Raw genomic sequence first — 12,023 nt, forward strand, 5'->3', positions numbered from 1 at the left:
GAACTTAACAGAGAGGTCTCAAAAAAGAAGTAGCCGGGCATGGTGGCACACGCCCTTGGTCCCAGCACTTGGGAGGCAGAGGTAGGCAGATCTTTGTGAGTTCAAAGCCAGCCTGGTGTACATAGTGAGTTCCAGGCCAGCTGGGGCTACAGGGTGACCCTGTCTTAAAAAGACCAAAACAAAACAAAACAGAAAACCCCTAATCTCTTTCATTCAGTAATCCTACTCAGATATCTGTCCTAATAACCAGAACTGTACCTAAAGGTTTTGTGTGTGTGTGTGTGTGTGTGTGTGTGTGTGTGTATGCATGCTCTTGTGTGTAGGTGCACATATGTGTGCACATATGTATGGTGGTGAGAGAACAATCTCAGGTATCTTTCCTCAGGAGCTTTCCACCTTGCTGTTGAGACAGGGGCTTTCCCTGGGCTGGAACTCATCAAGTAGGCCAGGCTGAGTGGCCAATTTACTCCAGAGAATCCACTACGTCTGTCTCTACAGTGCTGGGATTACAAGCATGAACCATGTTTTGCTCTTTTTATGTGGGTTCTGGGGATCAAATGGGACCTTGTGCTTATAAGGCAAAGCATTTTATTGACTGAGATCTTTTCCCAGCCCTGTACTCAAGGCTTTTATGCAAGGAAGTTCAATTTCAGTGTTACTTATAATAGAGAAAGTTTCGGAGCATCATATCATATATGTTCAACAGAAAGGAACAGTTAAATTATGGTATAGTCCACATGTGGGCATTCTGGGAAGCCATTACAAAATCCAATTTTCAAGGATTATTTAATGACATTGGAAATGTTCTCGCTATAATGTTAAGTAATGAAAGCAAGACACTAGTGGGAACACAAATGACATAACCTCTATGGAGGGAAATTTGGCAAGCTAGACCATAATTTCATACACATTAATCTTTGACCCAGTGATTCTAGTTCTAGGAACCTATCCCAAAGGAACACTGGGAAATACAGAAAGTGGCATATTCATGCCCACTCCTCACTGTAGCATTGTTCTTGACAGCAAAAGGAGGAATAACCCTACTAGGTTAGGAATAACCTACTATGTTAGGTTAGTAGGAATGACCCTGTTGCCATCACAAGGTGACTGATGGGATAAATTTTCAGAGACATGAAATAGAGTACTATGTATCTATAAAGGAAATATAGAAGAATTTGTGTGCTTATTTGGAAAGATCTCCAGGATACTTTGATATTTTGTTAAGAAATAAATCAGCCGGGCGTGGTGGTGCACGCCTTTTATCCCAGCACTCGGGAGGCAGAGGCAGGCAGATCTCTGTGAGTTCAAGGCCAGCCTGGTCTACATAGTGAGTTCCAGGACAGCTGGGGCTACAGGGAGACCCTGTCTCAAAAAGACCAAAAAAAAATCAAAATATAGAACAATTTATATGGTGTGCTGCCTTTTGTATAAGGGATAAAAACAAGATGCAGGATGGCATAGTAGTTATAGTAAAACTTTTTTTTAATTTATTTTTTCTCAAAGCTGAGGACCAAACCCAGAGCCTTGCGCTTGCTAGGCAAGTGCTTTATCATTGAGCTAAATCTCCAACCCCTTATTTTATTATTTTTATTTTATGTATATGAGTATATCGCCTGCATGTATGTGAGTGCACCCGTGTCACGCAATGCTGTGGAGGTCAGAAGAGGGCTTCGGATTCCCCTGGAACTGGAGTTAAGGACGGTTCATAGCTGCCATGTGGGTGCTGGGAATTGAATCCGGGTCCTCTGCAAGAGCAGTCAGTGCTCCTAACCACTGAGCCATCTCTCCAGCCCCATAGCAAAATTTTTTTAAAATACAATGGAATACAATTTTAAAAACCTGAAAGCTAGAATAGTAAATATGTAAATTAGTACCCATGGTATATTATCATCATTAGCAAATGCTTTGCTTGTATATATGGACAGTGCAATAGAGTTATTGACTCCACCATCAACACAATGTGAGCAATGTGTTCTCATTATGAAATGATGGGTGTCCTTTTGGCTTGTTATCTCATGGGATCACTATTGTATATATGGCCCATCACCATCTAAAACACCATTCCTTGGAGCTTGGCTTCAGCACGTTCACAGGAGTATGCAGTTGTTACCACAGTCAATTTTAGAACAAACTTTTCCCTCTCCCTACCCTCTCTCTGTAACAGGACCTCTTACAGCCCAGGCTGACCCCAATCTCAACTATGTAGTTAAAAATGGTCTAGAACTCAGAGCTGGGTGTGGTGGCGCGTGCCATTAGGAGGCAGAGGCAGGCAGATCTCTGTGAGTTCAAGGCCAGCCTGGCCTACACAGCGAGTTCCAGGCCAGCTGAGGCTACAGGGAGACCCTGTCTCAAAAAGACCAAAAAAAAAAAAAAATGGTCTAGAACTCCCGATCCTCATACCTCCACCTCCCATATGCTGGGATTAAAGGCATGTGCTATCATACTGGGCTGAGTGACTGACTTACATAAACTTGGTTTGTAGAAGTATGCTTTAAAATGCACTCCACATGATGGTAAGTCTTGACTGTCAACTTGATAGGCTCTGTAATCAATTAAGAGACATACCTCTGAACAAGACTGCAAGGGTATTTCCAGATTAGCTGGCAAGAGAAGGCCCTCCCCAAGAGTGAATGGCACCTTCCAGTGGGCGGCACTTTGTGGACTGAGAAGTTACCAGGGTCTCATCCTCTTCAGGGTATAAATGACCATTGTTAGACTACCTGGTCCCTATTAGTTGTATGCCCTTCTAGTAAGCCCCACCAACTTTTTATTTTTTGTTTTGAGACAGGGTGTTACTATGTAGCCCTAGCTGACCTGGAACTCCCTATGTAGACTAGGATGGCCTCCAAATCACAGAGATTTGCCTGCCTCTGCCTCTTGAGTGCTGAGATTAAAGGCATGTGTCACCATGCCAGGTGTAAATCCCCTTTTATGATATACATATATTTTGGGCTGGAGAGATGGCTCAGTAGTTAAGAGCAGGGCTGCTCTTACAGAGGACCTGGATTCAGTTCCCAGCACCCACATGGCGGTTAACAACAGTCTGTAACTCCAGTTTCAGGGGGATCTGATACCTTCTAATGACCTTTGCAGGCATTGCTTGACATGGGTGCACTTACATACATGCAGGTAAAACACTCAAAACACATAAAATAAAAAATAAAGACAGAAATTAAAAATATTAATATACAATTTATTGATTCTTTTTCTGTAGTGAACTCTAATGTATCCCATAATAATGGAATTGCATTTCTCAGAACATAAATGTACAGCTCTGGCTTTAATCCCTACACAGTACAAATAATAATAATAGCAGTAATAATACAACAGGAACATGTACCCATACTTAAATGGCATAACTGCTCAAAAGAATTAAAGTGTGCTTTAAATGAATGAGCTGTACAGTATATAAGTTATAGCTGAAGAAAGGTTTTTTAAAACTCACAAATTAAGTCAGGGGTAGTACTGCATTCTGGCCATCCTGATAGCCAGGAGGCAGAGGCAGGAGGAATGTGGGGAAACAAGACACTGCACACCTCGGGATGTAATGCAATGTGATGTTCTCAATATGCATTTTTGGAAAAGAAAATTCCTGTTGAACTCAGTCTAATTTTTAACCTAGAGTAATTATTGAGATAAGAAGACTACCAAAATCACAGTTGACCATGGTTAACCAGGATTATACAAAACATACTACAAGTAAGGGGAACTGCCATATCTACTGGAGAGGAGGGCTCTACTCTTCTAGACAATGTGTTTAAGTCTCTCAAGGCACAGACCTGTTACATTCTTGTTGGAAGCTTTACACTATGTACCTACCCTGGTGGACTCCCACAGTCACCAGGCAACAGCACACCAAGGCCACAGTCAACCCTATTTCAAATGGACAGCAGAAAGATTCCTTCCCTTATGGCTTCCACAATCCTATGTGTCATGGAACAAAATTATAACATATTTAGTTTAAAACTCTTAATTGGCTTTGAGATTCCAGAACCAGGCAACACTTCATTTCATAAAATAGAATGGGTATACCAATGAACTGAGAAAAGGGGAGCTGAAAAAAGTAGAAACAAAAATCAAAAAGCAGATTGGTCCATATCAAAGTTATTTTCCTTGAAAAATGGGAGACAAGAAGATGGAACAAAAGAAAAAAAAAACTGATCGGATACATCAGATTACTGGGTACTGAAGATACAACCCAGAGCCTTGCATTTAGATACAACTGGCCTGTTTGGGAATCTGGACTACTACTATCTCTCTTGATTTCTTGAACAACTTAGTTTCAGTTTGGCTGAGTAGAACTTTAAATATGGGTGACTTCATTTAGATTTTTTGTCTTCCCAGGCTTAGTTCAAAATAATGACTTCCAGCTGGGCATGGTGGCACACGCCTTTAATCCCAGCACTTGGGAGGCAGAGGCAGGCAGATCTTTCTGAGTTCAAGGCCAGCCTGGTCTACATAGCGAGTTCCTGGGGCTAAAGGGAGACCCTGTCTCAAAAAGACAAAAAAAAAAAAAAAGACTTCGAATAATTTTTATTTAAACATTTAAACAACAACTCTCAGTTAGACTCTAACATTGTGTATAAATACATCCTCAAAATGTAAAAAGCTGATCATCTGATAATAATAGAAAAGGCTTTATAGATGTGCAGGCAGGTGGAGCCAGTTTAAATTATGAATAGAATGTCTTGAACTCCCCTTGGTGACTTCTTGTTTGGGACCCCAGATGATCAGCATGCACTACAGAAGAGCTTTCCCAGGCTACCTCTATGAAAAAGGAGATGGGGGAGGGGGAGGAGAGAATTTGTAGTAGTTAACTTTTCTGCTGTTGTGATAAAACATCACGACCAAGGCAATTTATAGAAGAAGCCAGTCCCATGATGGGCTTCCTCTTGCAGCACCTCCTAAACGTCTGTAAACAGCACCACCAACTGAGGCCAAGTATTCAAACACTTGGAACCCATAGGGAACATTCTCAAGCCTTCACAGAGTCACATGTCCAGCTCTGTTGATTGCTGTTGAGTTTGGGTGGCTTCATCTCTTGTTCTTGTTGCCCTCTGAGAATGGGAACAGCAGTGTTTTTCTATCTCTTTATCTGGGACACTAGAAAAGTAATATATGTAAAAAATGTTCTGAGAACTATACGAGGATTATAATTATTTTTTAAATATATTCTCCAAGTAGATGTTTCCCCCTAGTCAAAAATCTCTTATTTCCTAGTCGTACTTCTAGAATTGTGCTCAAACCACTCTGGGATACAGTTTGAATAAAAGCCTCTGAAAGCAGAGTGTATTTTCAATTAGAGATTATTTAGCTTTCTATTTGCTATATAACATTTTAAAAAGGGTTTTCTTTCTAACTTAAAGAAGTTTAATTTAAATACTAATAAAATCTAAACATATTATATCTGGAATGTTCTTTGAGATGAGACCTAGAGATATTATGCATTTTTAGTTCTGTGCCAAACCTCTGCTTGATTTAAACAGTATAGTCACCCTTACGTCCTAGTTTGACTTCTATGGCTATAAGATACCCTGACATAAAGCTACTTAGGGGAGAAAGGGCTTAGTTTAGCTTACAATTCCAGGTTACAGTCCATCATAGAAGGGAAGTCAAGGGAACAGGAACTTAAAATAGCAGTCACATGACACCCACAGTCACAAGCAGAAAAAATGCATGCATGTGCCTTCTGCTCAGCTCACTTTCTCTGCTCTTATACAATTCAAATCCAAATCCAGAGACTGCCACCCATTTTTAGGCTGGGTCTTCCTACATCAGTTAACACAGTCAAGACAATCCCCCAAAGACATGCCCACAAACCAACCTAACCTAGATAACCCCTCACTGAGGCTCTCTTCCCAAGTGATTCTAGATTGTGTCAAGTTGGCAATGAAAACTAATCATCAAACCTTAGTATCCAAGGGGATTGGTTCCTCGTCATACACACACCCACTATGTATATGAAAATGTAAGGCTATTCAAGTCTTTTAAATGAAATATCACAATATTTACATTTAACCTGTGCAGTTCCTCCTATATACCTAAGTCACCTCTACATTACTTAGAACACTGAATACAATGTAAACTCTTAGATAAACAGCTATGCCATATTGTTTACATAAGAATGACAAGAGGGAAAAAAAAGCCTTACATGTCCAGTCAAATGTCTTTTTTGTTTTGGTTCTGTTTGGTTTCTTGAGATAGGTCTTATGCTGCAACCTAGTATAGCCTGTAAGTCATAGTAATCCTCCTGTCTTGAACTCTTGAGTGCTGAGATTATGGGAATGAGCCACCAGGCCCAGCACTGCAACAATTTTCCCCAATATATTCTATCTATGTTTGGCTGAATCTGTAGCTGCAGAACCAGTGGATAGAGAGGCTCAACTGTATATAATTCAGCTTTAAACTCAAATATCATGCTTGCTTCAGCAGCACACATAATAAAACTGGAATGCTATGAAGACTATTGCAAATGGTCTCTGCACAAGGATGACAGGCAAATTCGTGAAGCATTTCATACTTTTAACTGCCCTAAATATGTATGCATGTATATGTAACAATAATAATCAAAGAAGAGGACAAGAAATTGAGAGGGAGTGGAAGGACATGGGAGGAGTTGGTGGGGTCTGGGAGGGATGGAAATAATGCAAAGACAATACTCATGTATGAAATTCTCAAAAATAAAAAAAGTAAAAGTAAAATTTAAATAGAAAAGAATAAACACAAATGTCCACTTTAAATATTGTCACTGACAGCCTTGGCCTGTGTTCTTTTAAGACAGGTTCTTTCATGGTATTAAGAGTAAGGATTGAAGACATGAACTAGCAAGGTTTCAAATTAATATTCCAGAGCTGGAACCAGACAACTAGGCTTTGCCTAACACAGTCACTATGAAATCTTTATCTGTACCACGTTCCCTCTTGATTTCTTACCATGGCAGGTTAGAGGCTGCTAAGACAAACACGAGATCTTCTGAGTGTGCCAGTCCGTCCATCTGTAGCAGTAACTCTGTCTTCATCCGAAGGCTTCCTTCATGTTCTCCCCTACAGAGGCAAGGAGACACAATTCTCTCACATGATGGAGCCTTTCCCTTTATGACAAGAACAGCACCCGCAGCAATGACCAAGTGACTGTAGAACATGCTCCATTCTAGTAGCAAATGAGTTTAAGAAAACAAACATTTTGGCTTTTTTTTTACATGGAAAAAGTAAATAATATAAGGATAAGGCGCTGGAGAAATAGCTCAGCAGTTAAGAGCACTGTCTGCTCTTGCACAAGACCAGGTTCAATTCCTAGCACCCACACGACAATGGTCTGTAACTCCAGTTCCAAACAAATCTGATACTCTCAACTGATCTCTGCAGGCATTGCACAACATGGATGCACTTACATACATGCAGGCATAACACTCATACACATAAAAATAATAATAAATAAAAATATTTAAAAATATATATGGATAATATTTAAAAGAAAAAAAGTTGACACAGAACTAGAAAATATGAAGGGTAAACAGTGCCACTAATTAGATTAAAATACCTGGCTATGTCTACCTGCTCTATTATTTACTCCTTTAAAATGGCATAATTGCCAGGTATGGCGGCTCAGCACTTGGGAGGTTAAGACAGGAGAACTTCCAATGAGCTTGAGACTAGTCTGAACTACACAGTTCCAGGCCAGCCTGGGTTTAAAAAACAAAAAAATTTGGTTGGAGAAATGGTTTAGAGGTTAAGACCACTGGCTGCTCTTGCAGAGGACTCGGGTTCAGTTCCTAGCACCCACATGATAGCTAAGAACTGTCCATGACTCCAGTTCCAAGGGAATCCAATGCCGTTTTTTGACATCCTTGAGCATTGCATGACATGGGTGTTCTTATACACATACAGGCAATACATTCATACACATAAAAATCATAAAATATTTGAAAAAAATTTTAAAACAAAAGTAAGCAATTAATTAAATAATATGATTGGAAATAATCCCTTTCATTTATATAGCAGGCATAAAATAATTCTCATGCAAAATTTCTTTTATTATTCATGTATGTATGTATACAATACCTGTGTGTCTCTGTGTATGTGTACATTTGTGCGTTCATAGAATTCCTATACTACATTTGTTTCACTTTCTGGCATCACAGTGACATGGATTAGAAGCAGTTTTCTGTGTAAATTTATCTTCCATTACTATTGCCTATGACCCTTCCATCAAGAAAGAGCACACAATGAGGATCTGAAAAATCCATGTTAGTTTTAAACACAGATCACACTATGCAGACTCACCTAACTCCTCATTTGCATAGATGTAGTTAAAAGAACTCAAAAAATTGCATTTCTTGGACAGCACATCGAACTTCTCTCTTGAGCATGTGTGGTGGCAATCTACACCAAGCACAGACTTGGGATTCTTTCTTTCCCTCAGCACTCAGCCAAGTTTTATTGAAAGCAGAAGAAATAAGGTGGAGAAAGAATGAGGTACTATACCTCTGGCCTGTACACACACTCATATCCGTGTCACATGCTTCTGCACGCACATGTGCAAACACACACACACACATATATACGCCCCATACACTCACAAAAATCAAGCAAATTTTTTAAAAAACCAACTCTACTTGGCCTTTTGAAAGCATAACCAGAAAGTTTATACCTGAGAAGTGTTCCTTCCTGCTGAGGTCATTTTTCTGAGACTTAATCTTTAGAAATAATCCATGTGACATATTTAAAATCAGACATGCTGAGCCATAACCTGGTATGAGAGAAGCAATGGCTTCCCCGGCCTCATACACCATCAAAGACTGCCTCCAGGGAATGAAATGCAGAAGCCATCGTGGGCAAGCCCCAGTCCCCACCGGCAGCCCTCTGGCTCCAGAGGAGGCTATTTTGAGGCAGCCGGGCCTTCATGGCAGCCTGGGATCCTGTGGCTGGATTATCTTCAGGCCTGAAAGCCACTCTGCGGGGAGAGGGAAGGGAGGATGACATTTCCTCCGGTTATAAAAACTACTTAAATCAGCTATTCAGTTAACAGGATCTAATTTAAAGACCTTTCCGTGTGTCTGCAGAAAATTTGTGGGCTTATTAATAGGCTCATTCTGCTGGTAAATGTCGATGGGCTTCCGACCATCACACACACTTACAAAGAGGGGAGAAATGATGACCAAAAAACCCCGTCTGTTACCCAGGAGCCATGCCTCTCTGACTCATCACAGACTCCAGCTCATCTAGGAAGATCGTAGAAGGGGCATGATAGCGGGCAAGTTCAAATAGCACCTGGGAAGGGAAAAGCAATGACAGGTTCAAATTCATATCCTTAAGTTAGTCCTCAATATACACTTAAACTGATGTCCTCAGATGCTCCCAGGGATTAAATTTAGAATGGCTGTAATAATAAGCATTCAATAACTTTATAACCATTGGCATTATTTCTCCCTGCTACCACCCCAGGGGTTTGGATGCTCCAATTATTTCCATGTATCACTTGATAAAATTAGAGCCAGAGTAGCAGTAGTGGCTATTTCAAGGTTACTAAGGATAAGCGTGTGAGCTGAAGATGAAACTCAGTTCCCAAGCTTCTAGGTGCCTGGTGAACCCCTGGATACCATGTCAATGGCACGCTCTATATACACAAAAAGCCTTAGAATATCTACAATCATGTGATGACTTGTTTTCCTTTAATATTTGTAGACAATAGCAGCATTGTTTTTAGAGGGAAGAAATACAGAGAAAGGACAAAATTCCAGTCATGGATAACAAGCCTGAAAGTTTTATCCTTTTCTGCTCCCAAGGCTACCTCAACACTGCTGCCTGGCAGGATCAGGTTCTTTCTACTTTTTCTTTCTTTTCTTTTCTTTTCTGTTTGCTATTGTTGCTGTTTTTGAAATAGAGATCTCGTATGATAGCCCAAGCTGGCCTGGAACTTGCTGTATAGCTTAGGCTGGCCTCGAACTCATGGTGATCCTCCCGCTGTGGCCTCCCAAATGCTAGAGGATCAGGTTCTTAAAAACAATTCTTGACTGAATAAGATGTTATGTCCTAGAATAAAATATTATAGACTGAACAAGCACAAGAAAGCAACCAGCATAGAACAGGAATATAAAAACAAAATAAAGACACACGCAGAGAGACATAGTGGTGGTGGAAAGCATAAAGATCTAAATCTTTTAGTTTTCTTAATCCTGTGACTGAGCTCTTGAGCACCATATAAATTCTTCACTGGTTGATTGGAGAAAGCAGCAGAGATTTGGGGAAGAGTAGAGATTTTTAGCAGCCATAGGGGATTCATTCTCCATTTCACTTAGCACTAGGAAAGCATCTCAGAATAAAGAAGAGGGCAAAGGCTGAGAAAAGGCTATCACATGGCCTTCAGGAGCAGCAACAGAATACCCCTCTGAGGCCTCTCTGTCAGGAAGTGGGAAAATTCTCACCCTCCCCAGGACTCAGGAAAGGTGTGTCCAAGGTGATGGGGTCAGCACTTCCCTTCCACTGAATCCTGCTTCATTGGAACACTGGCTCCTTCTCATGAACTGAGAACAACAGTATGCAGCTGTTTCCTCTAACTGAAGCAGTCCCTCATTGGACAAGTTGATGAAACTCAGGAAGAAAGGAAACTCACAAGACTCAGGAAGCAAAGGGAACTTGTAAGGCCCAGGAAGTTCCTGAAACTCACAAGACTCACAGGCCCCTGACTAAGGTGATAAAAGCAGTGAGGAGCTGTGGCAAAGAGGAGCCTCTGGCTTAGCTGAACTGCTGCAAGCTGTGCAGGGACTCCAGGATGAAGCTTCTATGTGCCATCACCCATGCTGGAATGGGCTTTTTGGTGATGCAGCTGTCTTTGCTTCTGTAAGTAACACCTAATCTGTGTCCTATAAGTAACCCCAATAAACTCACTGGTTAACTAAGCTAGACTTGCTTAGAATTATTTATTTAGTCTGTTGTTGGTGCTCTATCTGGATGGACAGACATTTGCTCACATCTCCCTAGGAAAAGTAATACAACAAAGAGCAATTCTGGAGAATTCATTACAAACAACTTTTGGATACCCTGACCTCTTACGATAGAGCAAGTAACTTTTCCTTGTAATAAAAAGGGAAGTCCACTCCCTCTGCTTCCCTGGGCCTGCACAACCAGCAGGCCTCTCTCCAACCTGCAGGCCTCTCTCTCAGAGGTAAGTCCATCGCGCCCTCCACGCCTTGACTCCCCCAGCCTCATTCACCCTCCCATCTCCCACCGGTCTCCTCCTAGCCTGGGTCATGTCCCATTCCTTATCTTGGAACTCCAGACACCACTGCATCCTGATCCTTTGCATCAAGACCAACTCAGGGCCTTCTCAGGTCCCCAGTAGCACTGCTTCTGGGCCCTGCCGTAGCCCTCACCTCCCTCTGCTTCCCGGGGCCTGCAACCCACAGGGCTCTCTCCTACTGGCAGGCCTTTCTCTTCCACATAAGTCCATGGGCCCTTCTGTGCCTTGACTCCTCCAGCCTCATTCACCCTTCCATCTACCCCACAGGTCTCTCCTCCTACCCAGGGTCCTGTCCCATTCCTTGTCTTGGAGCGACAGACACTTAGGGAACCACCACTGCCTCCTGATCCATTGCATCCAAACCAACTCAGTTTCTTCTCTGGTCCCCAGGAGCACTCTGGGCCTGGTCCTGCCCTCACCTCCCTCTACTTCCCTGGGCCTATACCATTCGCCATCCTCTTTCCTGGAGGCCAGGACTGACCTTTCCTCTTCCTGATCCTTTGCATCCAGACCAACCCAGCTCCTCAGGGTGGCTTCTCGCCCCCTTCTGCCTTTGGATCTCTGGGTGGCATGGCCACCAGCTGCCCTAGACCAGCATCTTTCCTGGGTCTGGCTCCCAGGCCAGTCCAACACCCAAATTCCTGAGGCCAAAATCTTTCCTGGAGGGATCCAGACCTTAGGAGAAAACCTGAGAGAATCTGACACTCATCTGACTTGGGCCTTTGTGGGAAATCCTGAAGACAAAAGCAATCTGGCCACTCCAATATAAAATCAAAAGAGAGAAC

The 12,023-nt window shown here is 41.9% G+C and overlaps 1 protein-coding gene and 1 non-coding gene across 5 annotated transcripts in view; one reads left to right on the top strand and one right to left on the bottom strand.

Moving 5' to 3' along the window:
- Katnal2 (katanin catalytic subunit A1 like 2) overlaps positions 1–12,023 on the bottom strand; it is a 101,624-nt gene that overhangs the window by 21,975 nt on the left and 67,626 nt on the right. For 3 of the 4 annotated variants that reach the window (XM_029560099.1, XM_008825901.3, XM_029560098.1), the window contains 2 exons: positions 9,178–9,269; positions 6,933–7,043 (listed from right to left, as the gene is read on the bottom strand). In XM_029560099.1, coding sequence (XP_029415959.1) covers positions 6,933–7,043; positions 9,178–9,269 — 203 coding nt within the window. Of the gene's footprint in view, positions 1–4,553; positions 5,104–6,932; positions 7,044–9,177; positions 9,270–12,023 lie in introns of those variants that run through there. The other variant, XM_029560100.1, reaches the window with a different exon arrangement.
- LOC115068941 lies at positions 6,421–6,524 on the top strand. Its single transcript, XR_003848280.1, has one exon. It is a non-coding gene; the product is annotated as a U6 spliceosomal RNA (small nuclear RNA).

This window comes from Nannospalax galili, unplaced genomic scaffold (assembly GCF_000622305.1).
Source record: "Nannospalax galili isolate Female #2095 unplaced genomic scaffold, S.galili_v1.0 scaffold169, whole genome shotgun sequence".
Taxonomy (NCBI): Eukaryota; Metazoa; Chordata; class Mammalia; order Rodentia; family Spalacidae; genus Nannospalax; species Nannospalax galili.